Source organism: Neofelis nebulosa, chromosome 5 (assembly GCF_028018385.1).
Source record: "Neofelis nebulosa isolate mNeoNeb1 chromosome 5, mNeoNeb1.pri, whole genome shotgun sequence".
Lineage (NCBI taxonomy): Eukaryota > Metazoa > Chordata > Mammalia > Carnivora > Felidae > Neofelis > Neofelis nebulosa.
Window position 1 is genome coordinate 126,794,830 of NC_080786.1, and position 23,129 is coordinate 126,817,958.

A 23,129-nucleotide genomic window follows, 5' to 3' on the forward strand; every position below is an offset into this window, starting at 1 on the left:
TTTTAAATGTTTGCTTATTTTTGAGAGAGAAAGAAACAGAGTGCGAGCAGGGAAGGGGCAGAGAAAGAGGGAGACATAGAATCTGAAGCAGGGTCCAGACTCTGAGCTGCTAGCATAGAGCCCAATGCAGGGCTCGAACTCACAAGCGTGAGATCCTGATCAGAGCCAAAGTTGGACGCTTAACCGACTGAGCCACCCAGGCGGCCCAACACTATGTATATTTTAAATTCATTTCATAATCACAGAGATGCATGAGATGGATACTATTGCTATCATCTTTATTTTTTAAATGATGCGATTGAAAGCCAGAAAATGGTATGTAACTTGCCCAAGTCGTCTCAGCCTACAAGTGCCAGACTGTGATATTCAAACCTAGAAAATGTGGCTGAAAGATTGCCCCCCCCCCAAACACAATGTTCTACTGCCTCTCCATTTACTGATAAAATAGGCGTGAGGGCTAATACAGAATTGGCCACCCTGCAGAAAAATAGAATTCTAGAAACTGTCTTTTTAGGGACAGCATTGAAAGGCATCTTGAGCAGAACATAAACTATAAAGTTAGCATCCAGGAACTGGAGAAAATGCCATTAGTAAGTGCATACAATAGCCATTCATATGTGCAAGTTGCCCTCTTTTTCCTGTATTGACATAATCCCTATCCAAACAGGAGCTGTTTTCTGCAAATCATGTGAGGTTTGGATTGAATATAATCAGAAAAAAAAATAACTTCAATCTTGGAGAATAAGAACAGAGGTTGAAAGAGTCAAACTCCAAACACAAACAAAATTCTATTTAATCTGAGAAAGAAATAGAACATGACATGTTTTTATTAAAAGCAGGAGAAGGATTTAATGGAATCATTGAAATAGGCCTTGTATTTTTATTTGCAGATTACATAAAACTGCTCACAACAATTGATAGACACCGAATAGTTTGGCAACTGCATGTTGCCCAGAATTATTTGTTTTCATATTTTGATTAATTAGTTTGGAAAGTGGTTAGGGCCTATTTTTTTGAGAGTGTATAGTTTAAACAATTTTTCCCTAAAACTGCTTTAGATTGTTTTCTTCCAATTTAGTTGAACGCAAAGAGGAAAACAATGAAGCTGTTTCTAGGTGTAACAGCATTTTTGGAGATAGGCATGATAGAAATATATGAAGAAAAAGGAAAAGACATGATGGTCATATTGGTATCTAAGAAACCTGAGATCACGTGCTTTATGTATATTATTTGTGTTAAGTGACAATATATAAAAAGGCATTGAATCTTCTCTCTTATGTTAATATTTTTATCAGGTGTTGATGCAAGACTATTTTCACCCTTTCTGTTTTTTCATAAAAATTTGGAGTGAAACTTCCAATATGTGTTATGTAACAATAGTACATCTAAACTGAATTCATCAACGGTGGCATGCTTACCTCTTCCGCTCATTCTGGGGGCTAAATAAACATAGACAGGTAGGGGGACACTCTGCCTAGATTTCTGTAAAAACTCAAATGATTTTCAAAGAAAACTTTGTGAAGAATTAAAAAAAAAATTTGAGAAAGGCTGTTGCATCAATAATGGCACGCGTCCAAAATATATACACTTATCAGAGCACCAAACAGTGCACCAACAACGAGCAAGACAGTGTGGAATCCAGGTCTTTATTTCTAATTTCCTCCAGATGTGTGGCCAGAAAAATGATCTCCAGGATTCTGGTCTGGTCTGTATCACCCACATTTTAGAACCTCTTCTGTGTGCGTGTGTCCAGGTGCCCCACACTGCTCTCCTTCCATGGTATTGACTTTTTCAGGAGATTTCAAGTCTGTGCATTATGTAGAATTTATCAACATAAAACTTGACATCTCTCATGGATTTGTTTTTGTGTCTGATGCTAACTAGGGGAAATCTGGAACCTCTAACCAGTCACTGGTCTTCTCCACCTTTATTTCTGCTCTGCGGTACAGTAGTGGGGCCCGTTGAAAAGAATGCTAAATCAGGTAGAAACCTGAACTGTCATAACATTTCAGTATCTCCTCTGGTGTTTGTAGATCAAGGATGTTTAAGCATTTTGTTCTCAGTGTCACTTGAACACCATTTATTTATAAAGCAGTTATGGTAGCCTCTTGAATAGACCAATTGAAATAAATTATCATTTAAAAGGATACTGCGTTATCAAGGAAACATTGTTCATTTTCTAACAGTTTTTTTCCAGGATTTTGTTCTCCATGTCATCTGTATAAATGTGCATATTAATGAATGCATAAAATGTGAAGGGGTGCATAGTTGAAATGGAAGGGAATAATTATATGCACCGTTAGCAGATATTCCCTTTGTTTAATTTAATCTATTTGTTGCAAGATGAAGAAATCCAACCCAAGGTAGCACCAATAATCAGAGTTTATTATAAGGACACATATGCATTGATTCCCAGTAATATTCCTCAGGAAAAGCAGAAATAATATGAAAGGCGCTCCTCAAGAAGTGTATGAATTGTTTTATGATTGGGTCAGGTGGAGCCTAGTTCTAGAATGCTGGGGGGTTGTACGTATCTCAGGAGCACGTCTCCATCTGCTGGGTTCCCTAACTTCTGCTGTCCTCAGTTTCATGGTTTATTTGTTCTTTCCCGGCTTTCTACTGACTCCTAGCATGACCTCTGCTCTCTAAAAAATCTCTTTTTACTTCATGTCCTTTTAATCTCCATTCTTGTGTTCTCTGCATTGTCTCTTTGTGTTTTAATTCATATTCTTCAAAGTTACAATCAAAATAACCCAATACATCTTCACAGATATAATTCACAGAGATAATTGGCCAAACTGGATTGGTTTCCCTTAGATCAAGTCAGTAAACACATTGCCTCCTGAGTTGCTCCTTCATCATGGGTTGTGGTGTTGGGAAGCACCACGTTTGGATGTTTTTGTGTATCTTCGTGAAAAGACAAAGGAGAATCAAATGTAAGCCCCATGAGAGCCAGGGCTTTCTCTTTTGGTCGCACACTGTTATGTCTCCTATTCCAAAAACCGGGTGAGGTACATTGTGAACCCTTGCATATTCATTGAATGCACGAATAAACAAATGGCTAATGGATCATTTGGATTTGCTTATGGATTGTGCAGTAACTTCTGAATGGTATGAAACCAGAAGATTGGCCTGGTTCAGGTATTGTTCAATGTGAACCAGCCTTAAATAGTTGCTCAGGTGTGAATCCAGTGAATAAATTTATGCATGAGTAGCGTGAGGGAAATCTCAGACTAACCCAGACTAGAACAGAGTCATCTTCTTCCAGGTCACGTATATCTGAATATATCTTCCATGTATTTTTATATATTTAATTTGTTATTTAGAGTATAGGAAAATACTAGGAGCAAGAGCACGGGCCACTGTCTCTGAAACCACATGCAGCCATCTGACTACTAAAAATGTGGCTTTAGAGATGTCTGTAACAGAAGCAAATTCAAGAATAATGTCACTGAAGATGTATGCAAGGCATAAATTGCACAGAAACAAAAATGGAATCCTGACCAAGAAGGAAGGAAAATCATATGGACAAAACTGGATATTAACATGGCCACTTGGGAGAATTCTGCAAGAACTATTTTTGACATTTTTCATCTCCTCCATATCCATTCGTATATTTACCCTTCCCTGCAATTTTACTAATCGGAGGTTTCCATACATTTGTGCCTGTGGATCTCCACATTATATTTCCTCAAAGATACTCTACATTTTTCATCAAAACGCTAAATGCTAAATTGTTCAGTGTTCTGCTCTTAGGAAAACTAATACAAATAGTACTGGTATGTTCATTTACAGTCAAAAATCATATTCCCATGCGTCATACCAATTGAACCACACAAAAATTCGATGAGCCACGCATTCTTAATATGTTCATATCACAGGTGAGAAAACAGGCTCTCCTAGGAAGAATGACCTACCCAGATCTCTTTATCCATAAGTGGTATCATCACGATCTGAACGTAGGCCTTCTAACACTGCAAAGCTGTCTCTTGAGATTTCACACTTTATGGAAGTGTGATAACAATTTAACATGTCAGTACTTCCTATGAATATTTTCACTTTAATGTGAATGTAAAGACTGGCACTGTATAACCCAAAGTTTCCTTAGTAGTAAAAAAAGGAGATTTTGACAACCCTAGAGATTTTATTTGTAGGAAGGGTTATCTTCCCATTTCTGAAACATGGGGTTGATCCCGCTTATTTCCAAACTCCTCTTAGTCTGCAAATGATGAAACCAGAATTCTGATTTAATTTAATTTATTTTTATTTCCTTAATATTATGCATTGATTCTATTTGGTTTTGAGTGCTTCTTTTCATTGTAATTCATAAGTTTGTTTCAGAATATATTAGACCCTTGAGCAGAATAGGTAATTCTCTCAGCTCCCTTCAAGGGGGGGGGGAGGAAGAATTCTTGGTGAGTGGGAGTTTGACCACATGGAACACACACACGCACACACGCACACACAGAAAACAAACCTAGAGAAGTCTTGATTGCACTTCATTATTATATCCTCACACACTTGTTTTGCTCTGTTTAAGAATTATAGAAATAGCTCTAAGATAGTATGGGGACTTAGGTGTGACATCTGCCAAAACAGAAGCAAATTCTGATTTCAACATCCAACTTGGATTTAGGTAGAGCCCTCATTTGTCATCAGGTCATCCTGTTTCTAAAGTCATTGGAAAATCTCTGATTCCTTTGTACTATTCTGTACCTTTTCCACACAAGGGTACTGATTCAAACATTTTAACAAACATAGCAATAAATGAATATTTGTATTTTGTGTAGTGAAATACTGAAAGGTACAATCCCCCTGAAGATGGTTAAAGTAATTAGACATCAGCTGAAGTACTTAACACAGGTTTTTGAACTTACATGTTTGTCACGCACCCTTTGCAAAGGGATACATATTGTCATTAGCATAGTTTCCAGTTATTTTAAGTCCTTAATCAATTTAAAGCCAGAAATGCCCTGGCTACATTGTTTCTATTACTAGTTAAAATGTTTTCTGTGACCCACCTGCACTATTTTATTTTCCATTCTCACAAAGTGACTGGGGTAAAGGAGTCAAATCCAGTGTAGAATCGAGTCCATGTACCCTGAAGATTGGGAGGGGTGGCTGTACCAATTTATATTCCCACTGATTGTGCATGAGGGTTCCTTTTTCTGTGCATCCTAATAACACTTGTTACTTCTTGCCTTTTGGATTTTAGCTCTTCTGACACATGTAAGGTGCTATCTCATTGTGGTATTGATTTGTATTTCCCCATTAAATTAGTGATGGTGAGCAACTTTTTATGTGTCTGACATTTGTGTGTCTTCTTTGGAAAAATGTTTATTTGGGCCTCTTACCCATTTTCTAATCCCATTATTTGTGGGGGCTTTTTGGCATTGAGTTCTATAAGTTCTTTAAATATGTTGAATGTAACCCCCTTATCGAATATATCTTGGCAAATATTTCTTCCATTCAGTAGGTTATCTTACCATTTTGTTGATGGTTTCCTTTGCTGTGCAGAAGCTTTTTATTTGGATGCAGTCCTCATAGTTTAATTTTGCTTTCATTTTCCTGGCCTGAGGAGACATATCTAGAAAAATATTTCTACAACCAATGTCAATGAAATTACTACTTATGTTTCCTTCCAGGAGTTTTACGGTTTCAGGTCTCACATTTAGGTCTTTAATCTGCTTTGAATTTATTTTTGTTTATGGTGTAAGAAAATGATCCTGTGTCATTCTTTTGTATGTAGCTGCCCAGTTTCCCAGCACTGTATGTTGAAGAGATTGTCTCCTCTCCGTTCTCACCTCCTTTGTTGTAGATTCACTGACCATACATGCACAAGTTTACTTCTGGACTCTTGTTCTGTTTCATTGGTCCATGTGCCTATTTTTGTGCAAGTATCATACAGTTTTGATTATTAAAGCTTTCTAGTATATCTTGAAATCTGGAATTGTGATATCTCCAGCTTTGTTCTTCTTTGTCAACATTGCTTCGGCTTCTTCAGGTGTTTTGTACTTCCATACACAATTTAGAATTGTCTGTTCTACTTCCGTGAGAAATGTTGTTGGTATATTGATGGGGATTGCATGAAATCCATAGATTTCTTTGGGTAGCATGGGCATTTTAACAATATTGTTTCTTCCAATCCATGAGCATGGAATGTCTTTCCGTTTGTTTGTCATCTTCCATTTCTTTATCAGTGTTTTTTTTAGTTTTCACAGTACAGGTTTTTCACCTCCTTGGTTAAATTTACCCCTAGGTATTTAACTATTTTATTTATATTTATAGAATATTAACTTTTGAGTTGACTTATGCCATGTTTTTGAAAGATCAGAACATTCAAGAACAAAATAATAACAATAACAACAATACAGAGAAAAGCAAATTAGTTAAGTTTTAAAAATAGTACATTCACTAGAATGTACTTAACTAATTTTCACAGGACAGCAGAACAAAACTTGCAAAACGAAGCTTTACTCATGAAGTCTTCCTTAATGATAGTAATTTCTACAGAAAATTAAGCCATTACATACTGAATTCACTTTATATATATTGATGCAATTCACCTTCACACTTATTTGGATACATATACATAGTGAATTCTGCATTATGGCTCTTTTTTTCCCAGTGTACAGAAGGAAACTCAAGTGTAGCATCGATACCACTTGTCCAAGGCAGCCGTGCTAAAAACTGATGGAATTGGTCTGAGCACAGTCTGACTCTTTTTTTCTTGTAATGTTTACTTATTTATTTTGAGAGAGAGAGAGACAGAGAGAGAGAGAGAATCTCAAGCAGGCTCCATGCTGTCAACACAGCATCTCACATAGGACTCATCTAAGGAATCATGAGACCATGCCCTGAGTTGAAATCAAGCATCAGACGCTTAACCGACTGAGCTATCCAGGCACCCCACAGTCTGACTCTAAACCCGGGTTTTTACATTGAACCAGTATCCTCCTCTAGAATCTAAAGTGGCAGTTTTCACTATAGAACATCAAAAAATGAATACAAATACCAACACAAGAAAGGAGGCATATGAACCTAAATTGTATGCATTGTGCCACAAAAATGGGTATATCCTGTGGGTATTTATTGAAGTCCATGAATATAAAGATAGGTAAGACACAGCCCTGCTTCCTATGAACTCACAGTCTAGTGGGAAACACATAATTAAACAAAACTTCTAAACCGAATATCATTTTGGCAATGATAATAACTATAGGAGCAGAGAGAATACTTAATAGCCTTCAAAGAATAACAATGTGGCCCTTCACAGAGGAGGAAATGTTGGGGCGGACCAGATAGTAAAAGTAACTGTAAAACTTATTACAGAAATAGGAGGGCAAGATCATCACAACCAGAGAGAATAGCACACAGAGATGGCACAGAAAATATGGGTTGAAATCTGGGGTGAGTAGGAGGGAAGGAGTCATAGAAGATAATGCCAGACAAGTAGGGAGCCTGGCATGTTGTGCCAAGTCATATTAAAATGCTTAATTTAGTTACACTAAGCTAATTAAAATATTAATGATATTATATATATGAAATCATTGACCACAATGGTTGGCACAAGGTATCTTGAATAAAGCAGAGTCACAGCGTGAATATAGAACTGTGGTAGTTAATGACTTGGACCCTGGAACAAAAAATCTGGATCTGGATTTTAGTTCCACAGCTCTTGGGCTTTGGGAAAAACATGTAATCTCTCTGAGTCTCAGTGTTTTGTTTTTTTTTTTGTTTTTTGTTTTTTGTTTGTTTTCTGTAAAAGACAAATCAACGTTGCAGCAACAGCAGCAATAACAACAACAATAATGTTGCTTGCTAACATTTTATTAATGTTTGCTTTATCCCGGGTAATGTTTTAAGATATTTCATCACATTTAGTCGTTGAGTATTCTCAACCACGCTGCAGGTAAATAGCATTGTTCTCCTCATTTTACAGAGCAGAAAATGAAGGGCAAAAAGAGGTTAAATAAAATACAGAGTTGAGCATTCATGGATTTGATTCAGAGAGTCCCAATGCAGGAAACATATTGCTGCTAACAGCTGGGGTGGATGATGCCTCGCTCTGATGTCTGGTAGCTGGTGCAACCTGCGGGCTACAGTGGCTCAGTCTTCTGTCTCCTCATGGGCCCTCTGCCCCCAGAAGGATAGACCAGATGCCTTTTGTGGTCTCCAGGCCGAGTTCCAAAAAAACAAAAGCAGAGGCCCAACCACACAAGCCCCACGTGTCACTTTTGCTACATTCCATTGGTGAAAATAAGTCACAAGGCTAATCCAGTTGCAAGTGGTGTTGAAATAGACTTGACCTCTCCATAGGAGGATTGCCAGAGCAACATGAAGTGAGCCTTAAGATTGCCAACAGCTGTTGCAGTCATTTTTGCAAACACTACCACAAGTTTTTCCGGGGCACCCTTTTTTTGACCAGTGGACACATTTCCAGTTCTGTGCAAGAACACTGATGAAATTCAGGGGTCACCAAAGTCTCAGTTATTATTGGAAAACTAATACTTATTGGTAAGACCTATGATAGAGATGTTTTACTAACATGAGTTGAAGGTTCTCTAGTTGATTCTTGTATAAGTGGAAAATTAATTCAAATAAAGCATTCTATTTTTCATCAATATTAACTACTCAATGTTCCTGTGTGTATAAACTTTTCAATTCCTCTGTCAGTGATAAAAATTATGGCTTTGACTGTTACTGTACTAAAAATGCAGAATACTGTGAATCCTGAAACACCTGTTCAGGTAGGAAAATATTGGTATATTTAGAATGAGTTAAATAAAATCTGATGTCATACAAAGTGGCACATGGTTTTTAGTATCATGAGTATTTATATTTGAGTTCTAGCAGTAGACTTCATTTTCCTGTCAATGCTGTCATGTTTTCCAATGGTTTATCAGAAGGCCAGTAGGACATTTTATGGATAAGAATTAGAAATATTGGAAATACTGTTTATCTGATGGATAGTCATATACATTATAGCTCTCTCTATTATTTCATTATGGAAAGATTACAGCCAGACTCAAAAAGTTAATCTTCAAAAAGTTAGTCTTTCTGAAAATTACTCTATTTGGGACAAATCTTAATCAGTGATATTGAAGCGTAAATGCCAGATATGCATTGACCATGGTGCAACCATGCCTCCTGCGTAATGATAATCTGTAGTCTCCTTTTCTGATGCATTTTCCAGAGAAGTGGCAAGATGAACATCAATTCCCTGTCATCAATTCCCAATTAATGGGCCCCAAACCCTCTCATAGGATTACATTTTCAGTAAATCAGACCACAGAGTCAGAATTCAAAATAAGCCTTTTTCACTTTAACCAGAACTATGCATGCAAGATGGACCCAGGGTCTGGGAGTGGAGCTCACAAGACACAAGCTAAATTAAAGACACTCTTTAGTTTCTTATCATGTTCAGATTCCAGTTATTCATTTACACAGACATAGCCTTCGAATCTACTTGAAAAACTGACTCGTCACCCTTTGGAGGGTGGAATGCCTGACACTCAGGAAAGGGAAATCTGTGATACTATGGCCAGGTGATTCCTACATGTAACAGGTGTGGTTTAATCCATGACCGAGATCATTTTGTTTGTCTAATGAGACATTAAGGATCTACCGATTTGCTGAGACTATACCTCTCTGTTTACAGTAGCAGGGGGCTTCTTCCTCACACGGCCTTGCTCGGAACGTGCAACATTTTCTTCCTGTTCTCAGACTTAACTCCATGCTCGTCAAATAAGCATTGTGGGTTATGTGATACTAACCTGCCTTTCACTATGGCTTTTTACAAATGCTGTCAGCCCCAACCACAGGAATTCCTCTTCACATGTCCTTACAAATGCATATCCAAGTCTCTTTTCTCATTTTTTTTTTTTTTTTACTCCTGTACCAAATATTCTAACACTGGTCGTCGTTTGTCCTTGATGAACTTTTAATATTAGTCCTGCTTAAGTCAGAACTTCCTGTACACACTTACGGGATACCTAATCTATTTCCCAGTTTCCTTTGGCGTTAAGTGATTAATTCTTTAGAACTTGATTCATTTGTGTTTTTGTTTCTTTTTCTAAGTTCTCTTGCTGTCTGATCAAATCATGAGTTTATGGGCATAGTTACGCCTCATACCTGTTTGGTATCCAACACAGTATCTCTATGCATCTATCAATGTATGTATCTGCCAGTCTTGTATAGTTGCTGGAAGAATTTTTGACACGCTAGTAGCCGAATGTGTGTACCCATGTGTCCAATTAAAATTTGCTGTTAATGTTATTTGCATAAAATAGTTCTCTGTATTTGTTTGTTAATTTATTCATTCAATTAAACAATTATTGAGACTATGTATAAATAGCTGCTCTCATTACCAGTGGAAAAGAATGAGAGGCTGTCATGGCTGAATATTTTCTCATTGATCATGGCATTAGGGACACAATGAAATCTTTTTTCCCAAAGTATTTTTAGCCCCCATATGTCTTTATAGATCGAATCTATATCCATTTGAGGTGATACAAAATTAATTGTGGTTAAGCTTTAAGTTCTTTCCCTTCTCTGATGTGCTATGATAGTATTCATTATTGTAATGTGATAACAAGAAAGCAAACAGTGGGTGGGATGCTCTTAAGAAATGGGGAGTCCTCTTTCCCAAGACATAAAAAGAAATTCACTGGTGTCCTTCTAAAAAGCAGGTACCAAGGAGGGATTTAGGGCTTCCTGGAGAAAGTAAGAAAAGAACACAGGACACCACCACTCACAGTTTTTGTTCCATACGTTGATGTTCTTCCCAGGTGAAAGTGATACCAATGAATCATTTATATGAGATATTTATTGAGGGTTTACAGTGTGTCTGATGATATGCTTGGGGCCTGATAGGCAGAGGCCCCTTAGAAATAGGGCATTTTATCAAAGTCATAGAAGCAGAGATGAGAATGACGGTGACCAGGGGCAGGGAGGGAAAGAGAGGTGCTGGTCAAAGAGTACAAACTTCCAGTTATATGGAAGCTTATTCTAGAGTAAGCTCTACCGATCCAATGTACAGCATAGTAATTATAGGTAGCAATACTGTGTTACAAACTTGAAAGTTGCTAAGAGAGCAAATCTTACATATTCTCACCACCAAAAAGATGTGGTATTTATGTGATATTATGCAGGTATTAGCTAACTCAGAGGTGGTAATCATTTTGCAGTATATAACTGTACATTGTACACCTTAAACTTATGCAATGTTACATGTTAATTATATCTCAATAAATCTAAGAAAGGTAATTTTTAAAAAAGAGAATTTTATGTAAGAGAGTGATGACATTTTTGTAATAATCTTGTTATAAAGTGTATTCTGAAACTAGACTCGTAACCTACATGTGCATGAGCACCTAGCTGGAGTGAAAAAATTACAGACTATGTGCCTGCGTAAACAAACGGAAATGCAAATTTTCAAAAATACTTTGCTAGTCAAAAAACCAAAACAAACAAACAAGCAAACAAAAAACACAAACCCAAATCTATAGTGTTGACTAGAACAGAGTTCATTCAGTTGATGTCCCTCGGCTTCATATATTTTCACCTTACCTCACTCATTTAAGGAGATTCATAAGTGATGTGGTTCACGGCAGTTATGGTTGTAGCCGTGGCCTTTCCCGGCCAGCTGATGTGGCATCGAAATCATGGTTTTGCAGGTAGTTGCGTTGAGAAGAAACGAGTGAGTTGTTGTGACCCAGGTTATGGTAGTTATCTATTGCTATGTAATAAATTACTCTCAAAGTTCAGCAGCTTAAAACTACAAATGTGTTGTCTTGCACAGTTTCTGAGGATCAGGAATCTGAAACAGGTTGGCTGGTAGTTCGGGCATGGGGTGTTGTGAGGTTGCGGGCAAGCTATCAGCTAGGGCCACAGGCATCAGGTTCCATCAGCTCAGTCACGTGGTTGACCGCAGTTGCTTGCTGGCTATGGGATTGCTACCTCAGTTTCTTGCCATCTGAGCCTCTCCACAGCCTGCCCGTTTCCTCACAAGATGGCAGCTGGCTTCCCCAGAGTGAATGGTCTAAAGGAGAGAGAGGGTGCACAAGAAGGAAACCCCAGTGTCCTTTACACCCTCATCTCAGAGTCATGCCGTCATTCCCACCTCGTTTTCAGCAACATCCCAGTTTATACACTGGAACAGGGATTCATGCTCACTTCTTGATGGAAAGAATATTAAAGAATTTGTGGAAATGTTAAAACCACAGAAAATCTGCCATTTTCTAATCTATGTCTTCGATGGTGGAAAAGTATTTTAACCTTTCAAACATCAGGGGCTTTTGTTTGTTTATTTGTTTCCACTTACCAGGTTTTTTTTTTTTTCCAACTGAAAACGTATTGTCAGACTAATGTCACAAAACTGTCTTGAGGATTAATGGAGGTAATTTTTTTTAAGTTCATTTATGTATTTTGAGAGAGAGGAGGGGGACGGGCAGGGAGAGAGAGAGACAGAAAAAGACAGAGAGAGAGAGAGAAAGAGAGAGAGGGGGATCCCAAGCAGGCTACACACTCCATACTGACCCTCACTCGGGGCTTGATTTCACAGACTGGACAGTGTGATTATGATCTAAGCTGAAATCAAGAGTCACAGACACTTAAGCAACTAAGCCACCCAGGAGCCCCTGGAGGTGATGTTTATAAAAGCAGTTTGCAAAGTGCCACGGGAATAAAATGTATCTTTTAATAGAATCTGTAGTTATTGGGGCGCCTGGGTGGCTTGGTCGGTTAAGCGTCCGACTTCGGCTCGGGTCATGATCCCATGGTCCGTAAGTTCGAGCCCCGCGTCGGGCTCTGTGCTGACAGCTCGGAGCCTGGAGCCTGTTTCGGATTCTGTGTCTCCCTCTCTCTCTGCTCCTCCCCTGTTCATGCTCTGTCTCTCTCTGTCTCAAAAATAAATAAACGTTAAAAAAATTAAAAAAAAAACAATCTGTAGTTATAGCTGTGACATTATCTTCTAGACGAGTGTGTTACCCTATAAAATATGGTATAGGGATACCTCACATATTATTGATGTTATTGTTAATTTATAGTTGGAGTCACCACTAGTATTGCTTATGGTTGGGTCATACTGTTTATAAATGACAATTATGGATGCATGTTTCCCAACTATAAAACAACAGCATGTCTTATCAATTTCATTTCCTTCAAATCTGTCCATCTGCCCATCTCTACTGAGAGAACCATAGACCAATATCATATCTTGCCTGGGCTGCTGAGATATCCTTAACTGGTTTTCCAGTTATAACCATTGCCCCTTCAGATACATTTACCACATTGTAGCCAATGTACTTTATTTAATTCAAATCTGCAAATGACATATTGGATAAAGGGCTAGTATCCAACATCTACAAAGAACTCAACAAACACCACACTGAAAAACAAATAATCTAGAGAAGAAATGGGCAGAAGACATGAATAAACACTTTTCTAAAGAAGACATCCAGATGGCCAACAGACACATGAAAGAATGCTCAACGTCACTCCTCGTCAGGGAAATACAAATCAAAACCACACTGAGATACCACCTCATGCCAGTCAGAGTGGCTGAAATGAACAAATCAGGAGACTATAGATGCTGGCGAGGATGTGGAGAAACGGGAATCCTCTTGCATTCTTGGTGGGAATGCAAACTGGTGCAGCCACTCTGGAAAACAGTACGGAGTTTCCTCAAAAAATTAACAATAGATCTACCTTTTGACCCAGCAATAGCACTGCTAGGAATTTACCCAAGGGATACAGGAGTGCTGATGCATAGGGGCACTTGTACCCCAATGTTTATAGCAGCACTTTCAACAATAGCCAAATTATGGAAAGAGCCTAAATATCCATCAACTGATGAATGGATAAAGAAGATGTGGTTTATATACGCAATGGAATACTACGTGGCAATGAGAAAAAATGAAATCTGGCCATTTGTAGCAACGTGGATGGAACTAGAGGGTACTATGCTAAGTGAAGTCAGAGAAGGACAGATACCGTATTTCACTCATATGTGGATCCTGAGAAACTTAACAGAAGACCATAGGGGAAGGGAAGGGGGGAAATTTACAGAGAAGGAAGGAGGCAAACCATAAGAGACTCTTAAAAACTGAGAATAAACTGAGGGTTGATGGGGGGTGGGAGGGAGGGGAAAGTGGGTGATGGGCATTGAGGAGGGCACCTGTTGGGATGAGCACTGGGTGTTGTATGGAAACCAATTTGGCAATAAATTATATTTAATATAAAAAAACAACAAAAACCACACATCGTCCTTATAGAGAATTAAGGCTTTTATATGTTGTAGACGAATATGTCATTTCTCACTAGATATAAGGTCTTATTTCTTATACTGGTATTTGTTTTTCTACTCACACAACTTTCAGTATTTCTTCCCTATTTGGTTTGAAGTGATAGGGATATTTTAGAAAGTTATTGAACAACAACAACAAAAAAGAATGTTAAGTTCAAAAGACCCTTTTCTTCACCTTTGATTTGCCAGTCTGCTTAGATGGCTCCACTCCAAGATGTCCATCCCAAAAGTCAGCATCAACCTTGGAGCCCCCTTTCCCTCAGTCTCTGTGTACAATTCATCACCCACTCTTATTGACTCTGCCTTCAGAATGTGTTTCTCATCTATTCATTTTCTATTTATTTTTCTTTATTTCTATCACTACTATCACTTAATAAGGAGATGGTCTCCTAACCAGTCACCCCCTTCCATCTTGACACCCTCCAACTTATTCTTTGTTGAAAGGAAAATAACCTTTTAGTGCAAAATCCATTTCTTCTTAAAACTTTAGAATAAAGTTCAGAATCCTTAACATAGCTTCCAGGGCCCAAACAGAAAAGGTTTCTCCTTACCTCCCTAGCTATTCTTTCTTCCTAATGTGTGCCAAGCTCTTTTATGCCTGAGAAATTTTTGTGTAAATTTTCTATCTGGCTGGGCCTATTTTCTGCTTTTCCTACTTTTGTCTTGTGTATGCGTATTCATCCTGTCTCTGCTTCTGCATTACTTCTTCAACGAACCTTTAAACTAATCCCCCTATTATATCTCTGCTTGAAATCTTCTCTTTCACTTCATCTAGTGGTGGGATTGTATTATATGGTGTCCATTTCCAGTAACTAGAATATCAGCCCCACGAGAACAGTGACCACATCAATGAACTGGTTGCAACTCCTCAGTAATTAGCCTAGTTCCTGACACATGTCGGATGTTCAGAAAACATTTGTTGAATGAATGAATGATAGGAGGATAGGAGGATTGGACTGCTCCCATTAATTTCCTTGGGTCAGGATTGACTTATTTGACTAGTTGACATGATGGTACTGATCATTTTCACTTATGAAGAATGAGATTGCTCGACTCACTGGCTCAGACCAGAGTGTGTTTGCTCAGCCAAGTGGAGGCAGTGCTTGGAGAAAGAAGGAAGGGAAGGTGAAAAAATGCACTTTTTCTATTTAATGTCTTAAGTTGAAATAACCACAGACATGTGGAATTTAGGATGTGACTGCCAAATAACTGCTTTTGTACCAATTTGTAATTTTAGAGCAGACCAGGCCCATTTGCTGATAATCCTCATTGCCTTTCTGTTAAAATGTTTGCATATTTGAAAGCTGGTCTTAGAATGTGTCTGCAGATTAGAAAACTGGTCTTACAATGTTAACTAGGATTTCCTTTTTATCTGTAACATCTTGTAATACTAATGGTCAAGTAAAGCCCATGATGACATATAAATAAATGTACATCCTGTATTCATAGTTGCTCTCTTTTGATGGTCTCCTAATTCTCATGACCTAAAAGTTAATATAGAACGTAAGTTTCAAGTTTTTACTAGTGTAGTATGGATCATAGGAGTGATAAAAATCATTTTGCAGGAAGCAGGAGAGGCAGAGTAGACCAACATGTATTTACGAAGCAAACAAGTGTTTATGATACAATGCAGATGATCCTCAAATACCCCAAATACATTACACTTTGCCCTTCTTCATGGATTTGGGATACTAATGTGTTGCTAGGATTGACTTTAAATGAAAGAGAATAAATAGGAATATGGTTTCCTATTTATCTGTAACATCTTGTAATACTAATGCCCAAGGAAAGCAAATAATAACATATAAGTAAACACATGTCCAGAGCATGAAAGAAATTATCCTGGCTATTCTAAAGAGTTCTATTTTAATTTTAAACTTACCAACTCAGGGGCACCTGGGTGGCTCAGTCAGTTAAGCATCTGACTTTGGTTCAGGTCATGATCTCACAGTTAGTGAGTTCAAGCCCCACGTGGGGCTGACAGCACAGAGCCTGGAGCCCACTTCGAGTTCTGTGTCTCTCCCTCGCTCTCTGCCCCTTCCCTGACCCTGCTCACACTGTGTCTCTCTCAAAAATAAGTAAACATTGGGGCACCTGGGTGGCTGACTTCGCTCAGGTCACGATCTCACAGTTTGTGGGTTCGAGCCCCGTGTTGGGCTCTGTGCTGACAGCTAGCTCAGAGCCTGGAGCCTGCTTCGGATTCTGTGTCTCCCTCCCTCTATGTCCTTCCCCTCTCATGTTCTGTCTCTCTTTCTAACATAAATAAACATTAATTTTTTTTTTAATTTTTTTTAACGTTTATTTATTTTTGAGACAGAAAGAGACAGAGCGTGAACAGGGGAGGGTCAGAGAGAGAGGGAGACACAGAATCTGAAACAGGCTCCAGGCTCTGAGCTGTCAGCACAGAGCCCGACGCAGGGCTCAAACTCACAGACCATGAGATCATGACCTAAGCCGAAGTCTGACGCTTAACCGACTGAGCCACCCAGGTGCCCCTAAAAATTTGTTTAAAAAACATTAAAAAAATTAAGACTTACCAACTCAAAATGTACCATCAATTCAAACTTTTAGTAAGTTTCTTCTGTGTATAGCAATCATTACAATCCCTACTAAATTTAAGGATATATAGAAAATATAATATAGTCAGGCCCACAGTGAGGTATACATACACCTTGTATTGAAAACACACACACACACACACACACACACACACACACACACACACACACACATTTAAGTTTTAAAATAATTCCTGAGATCTACTTCCAGGTGAATAAGTCATGAGAAAAATGAATAATTATGCTTGAGGACATCTGAAAAGATAAACTTATATTAAGCAATTAAGCTTTAATAGGGTTATACAAAGTAGTGATGGGAAAAAAAGGTATTTCAAGTAGAAAGATAATGTGTAAAAAGACCTGACAGTCTAGAAGTTCATGTTCTTTTGGAGAACAGGGAGTTTCCTAGTATGGCTAGATCTTATAGCTTATAATAGGAATGAGAAAAAAATAAAAAGCCTTCCTTAATGCCCCTAGTCAGTCAGACATTTTCTCTTCTGTAATTCCACAGAAATTGTATATGGATTTTCACTGCATTTATCATATGACATGAAAAATTATTTGTTGAAATATGTTTCTCCCTTTTAACTATGAGCTTAGTATATGGATATTTGCTGTTAATAATATATCTGTATGTTATAGAAATTCAAAGAACATCTCTTGAATCAAAGAGCCTGGAAAATTAAAGTTAGAACCAGATTCAGAATGCTCTGTCTCATATGACTAATGAAAAAGTTTAGGGTTGGGTCATTTTTGCGTTCAAAATTTTTTGCTTTTTTGTCATTTTGTTACGAGGAGTTTCCTCCGAACAATCTGAATTTTCACCTTCTCGTCAAAATTGTAAACACTTGGCCCCCCGTGAGGTGGTAACACGCAGCTGAAGTTGAGTGGCGGCTGCCACCTTTCACAGAACTGTCTCTGCACATGCCACAGTCCCCACCTCTCCCTCTTGTCCTCCACTCAGCCCTTTTCATCACTTTACGTTATCTGCTTGGCTGCTGCAGACTTGTCCATTCTTCCCTCTCCTTTGCTGCAGTGCAAGGGACTACCAGTAAACAGCACATCCTCAGGTATGTGTTTTAGAAATATGTTTTGGCAGCTCTTGGAACTATTTAACTGTAGAAGTAGGTCAGGTTGTAGCATATTCTAATGTCAAGTGTTTAGCAGGATTCTAAACTAGCTTTATATGCTTGATAAAAAACATGTATGTATATTATTGTTCTATAATGTCCTTAGGAGAATAAAATGGGTTTTATTATTAAAGACAGAAAGAAATTTGTCCCCAAGGTGAAGGCCAGCTTCTTATGTCATGGCAGGGAAGACAATATTGCAAGTTGTCCATAGGAAATAAATTTAATTGTAAAACTGAGAAGTATGATTTTACTAAAAACTATGCTCAGCTTAGAGGTGATGAAAATCATTTTGCAGGAAGCAGGAGAGATAGAATAGACCAACATGTATTTACAAGCAAACAAGTGTTTATGACACAATGCAGATGATCCTCGAATATGCAACAAACATTACACTTTGCCCTTCTTTATGGATTTGGGATATTTTTGGCAGATTGTGTTTTTTTTTTTTTTGCATTCTCTGAATATAAAAATCACATAGTACAAGCTAAGTAGGAAAGATGATTGTTTACCACTCCCTTTTTTTCAGAGGTATTTTTATCATGTCTTACCAGCGTATATTTATATATCTAATCCTTTCTCCAGGATGCTACATAGAGTTTTGCGAACAAGTGTTTTTTCCCTCCTTTCCTTAACAACACCTCTGGTTGAAGGGTGTGTTTGCAGTGCCAAAATTAAATATTCAGGTTCGTCAAGTACTATAATCTGTGGTACAGAAATGGGTAGGTGGGAAAATACTGAAATCTCAGCTTTTTCTTGTTATCAGGTTATGAAAAATGTTGACAAACATTTGGAAGAAGTGAAAGCTGGCAGGAGTGGGTTAGGAACTGGTAGCTGCAGAAAGACCAAAGAAAATTGTCAGCTTCTCTCTCTCCTGACATTTTGCTTATGTATAGAGGAAGGGTTTACATCCCTCCTATTTTTTTTAACATTCCTGCATAATTCGAATGGAGAGCCTGATGAGGATGTACCTGCGTTTTGAAAATTTATGGGGAAAGCAGCATTTTTGCATTTGTGCTAAATGAAATGACAGGATTGGCTCCAGGTTTCTATTCCCAGCAAAAGCCTCAGGTTCGTCTGTGACAGGACTCTCCATAGAGGTTATTTTTACCTGGCATGGCTGTGCTGTTACTGATGCTGCTGCTCTCGCTGGCAGAAATAACTTCTCCTGTGGGTGTCTCGGGCAGAATGAAAGCTGGGTCAAGGTGGAGAGGTGAAAAGAATCGTGAGTAACCAGGAATTTTTACTCTTGGTGCATTTCTTTCTCCTTTATATTTCAGAATGTATCGGATCTGCCTAGCTTTGCAGTTCACAGCATTTCCAAGAGGTTGTTTTAAGACTTAAAAATAATTTTACACATTAAATATGCATGCAGAATAAATGGGCTCCACCTTCCATAGGCTCCACACATCTGCAATATTGTTCTGTATTTCATTGCAAGACTTTTGCTTGGCTTTCTTCATTAACTCTTACAATCCCTGACACTTGTAAAGACTGAGCAGATAGATCCAAAGGCCATGCATGTAAATTAACATTACCTCTTCTACATAAAGTTTGAATATGTTGCTGACATTTGTTGATATTCAAGTACTAGTTGTCTAATACGATTCCTACATCTAAGCATCCTGTTTTGAGGGTAATAAGGAAGGAAAGTTAAAAATAGCAAATGTCGTAGGAACTCTGATTTGAATAACTTAAGAGTTGAAGCTTTACAGTCGGGAGTTGGAGGTCGATACATGGATCACTCTGTAGAGTCAGTAAGTCCTTTATTCTGTGCCTATGAAAATGCAAGACCTCCACAGTTTCACCATTACATTTGTTTATGTACTTAAGGCATATAGAGTTTACATTACTGTTATAGTTTGATAACTGAATCTGTTTCTGGTATCATTGGAAGACAGGGAAATGCATTTGACATTTGTTTCCCTCTGAGCTAATTGGCCAAATTCAGCCACTGTCCTTTCTCCTTTTTACCATCCTATCAGCCACCACAGACCCCACTTCTGTGTGTGTGTGTGTGTGTGTGTGTGTAGAAAGCTTACACATAGATTTATTCATCTTATCCAATTTTAGAAGTAGAAGTATTCCTCTTCTCTAAGTCTCTTGTCAAAAAAGAGATGTAGAAACAGACCCAGAAATCTGGAGGATTACTTCTTTTACATGTCATTGAATGCTCATTGGAGGCATGCCGATGAGCTTATTTCACTGGAACTTCCCCCAGAAGATTCTAAGTAACCTTAAAGCTAATTGCTAAGCTGTGTCTTTTGCTTCAATCGTGTCTTTGGCCAATTTATGGTTCTGTTTTACTGACTTGAGTAGGACCTGGAATGTTCCGATCGAATGATAAATGAAAACCGGAAGCTACACACAAGCTGGAAAAGTTACAAATTTAACCACTTAGCTTCCAGTCAAATTTCACAGTAATCAGTTATTACTGGCCTTTTGTCTTCCTTTCTCTTTTTTCCTTTAATCTGTCTCTTTTTTCTGCCTCTTGTGATTTATAAAAGGCTTACCTAAGTGTCCGATATTTACAAATAGGTTATTGGTCTTATTGATGATTTCTTCTCTGGTAATGTTCTCCCTCAATGTTTTAAGGTGGGACCGTGAAGTTTAAATTTTGTATCCCCACTGGAGAGTTCTAAAGGAGGAATTCACTTTTCCCCAAAGTCCAAGATGCATCCGTTTTACTTTATACCTTGGACTTAAATCTAATCTCTCTATTCCATAATATTTGTTATAATTTTTACCTGTCTAGCCTGATAATTTTATAACATTTTCATATCCATTATATGGTAGTATATCTACAGTAATCTCATGATTATCAAGGATACATATGAATACTTCCATTTAAAAAGAGGAAACGGGTATACCAAAAAGTTAAATGACTGACTCTAGAACATTGACCCAGTTAATTTACAGACATAGCTTTATAACAGAAGTGTTTAGACCTCTAATTCAGCACGCTTTCTGCTGTGTACAGCTCCTTAAGTAAACCAGTTGACTGTGGAAAGGCCATATACCAATTCCTGACAGAGTTTTCTGTCCATTTTTAAAACAATACCCTCAAAATGAATCAGAGGCTATGCAATATGTTACTTTTTCTTGGAGGCACTCTCAAAGTCTTCTTTCTGGTTGGACAAGAAAAAGATCTTTATGGGACCAGTAGCAAGCTACAAATAGCAATTTTGAGAATTTCTAAAATTAAAAAAAAATTAGGAAATAATGTTGGAAAATATTGAGGATGAGGCTATGGTCAGAAAAAAAATGGGGATGGAATTATGATGTACTAATTACTGTTAATATAGAGGTACACTTTTCTGTTTTTGGATTATATGACATCTCAAGAGGCTATTAAGCTATAATTTCCTGTATTATGATTGCTATGGTAGTTTCCAATGCAAAAAAAAAAAAAATCAAAACCAAACCAAAACCCCAAACAAAACAAAAACCAGAGGAAAATACAAACTCTTAAACTCTTGTCTTCAACACTTTACTTTTTAGATAAACCTCTGGGAAACACAAAATTGAGTAATCTAACGACACCCTTGCTTTGCATAGTTTGGATGAGGAGAACAGAGGCATTTCACTGAGAATTTCTCAGCTAAGAGAATACCTATGAAGTTACAAGCCAATTGATTCCCAGCATGAATAAATTATGATAGAAAGCTTATATTCAACTTAATCTCTTTCAAGGCAATTTGTGACATATATTTAAAGGGATATTACACTCAATGAGCATTTACTTAAGTAAATGGACTCTTCAAAAATACCTATCAAATTTGAGAGTGTAGATCAGTATGTGTGTGTATATGTGTGTGTGTGTGTGTGTGTATACGTATATACATATGTATACACACACATATATATTCAATTCTTTAGAATATGTACAATTACTGAATATGGTCTTATTCTTTGACAGAAAGTATTTATCTTCCAAAATATCCATCAAACTATTATTGCAACTAATATATAAATGTAAGCTATAGGAAGAAAGGTACATAAATATAGTAGATCCTATAAAACCTAATCATTTTCACCATTAAAAGTGAGTTTTGGGTGACTGGCTGCTCAGATGGTTAAGCTTCTGTCTCTGGATTTTGGCTCAAGTCATGGTCGAGCCCTGTGACACACTGCACGCTGACAGCTGGAGCCTGTGTAGGATTCTCTCTCTCCCTCTCTCCCTGCCCCTCACTGGCTCCTGCTCTCTCTTTCAAAATAAATAAACTTAAAAAAAAGAAATCCTCAAAGTTAAAAAGAGTTTTCATTAAGTATTATTATTATGTAAAATATTGACCTATTTTTAAAACGCTTCTGAAAGCTTTTCTCTGAGACAAATTTTAAAATAAACGTATTCACTATTTTTTTAAAGCTGCCATATCACCCATGGAAAAGACTGGCTCATAGTCATAGTAGAATAGATAGATAGATAGATAGATAGATAGATAGATAGATAGACAGATTTGAATCTTTTTTTTTCACTGCAAAAATGTGATTTTATTAAAGCACGGGGACATGACCTGTGGGCAGAAAGAGCTGCCCCATAGATATGATCCTTTAGATTAATTTAGCAAATATTATATATAAAGAAAAAAATAAATCTCTACTTTACAGAACTTCAACAACAATATGACAAGGAAAAGAAACAGAACATTTCACTATACATCAATGGTTAATGATATATATACCCATCACCCATTTAACCCACCCCTAACACCCAATGCCATCAATCATCAGTGTGTTCTCTGTATTTAAGAGTCTCTAATGGTTTGCCTCCCTCTCTGTTTTATCTTATTTTTCCTTCCCTTCCCCTATTTTCCTTCCCTTCCCCTATTTTCATTTGGAAGTTTCTCAAATTCCACATATGAGTGAAATCATATGACATATGTCTTTCTCTGACTGACTTATTTCGCTTAGCATTATACACTGCAGTTTCATCCATGTTGTTGCAAATGGCAAGATTTCATTCCTTTTCATCACTGAGTAGTATTCTGTTGTGTGTGTATATATATATATATATATATATATATATATATATATATATATATGTGTGTATATATATATATACATATATATACACACATATGTATGTGTATATATATGTGTGTGTGTGTGTGTGTGTGTGTGTGTGTGTGT

At 37.5% G+C, this 23,129-nt stretch overlaps 2 protein-coding genes across 2 annotated transcripts in view; one reads left to right on the forward strand and one right to left on the reverse strand.

The window, feature by feature from the left end:
* ROBO1 (roundabout guidance receptor 1) overlaps positions 1 to 23,129 on the forward strand; it is a 1,142,978-nt gene that overhangs the window by 328,868 nt on the left and 790,981 nt on the right. The window lies entirely within an intron of this gene.
* LOC131513022 (B-cell CLL/lymphoma 7 protein family member C-like) overlaps positions 19,064 to 23,129 on the reverse strand; it is a 67,365-nt gene continuing 63,299 nt past the window's right edge. Inside the window, 1 exon segment of the mRNA XM_058732360.1 lies at positions 19,064 to 19,335. Within this exon segment, the coding sequence (XP_058588343.1) occupies positions 19,064 to 19,335 (272 nt within the window).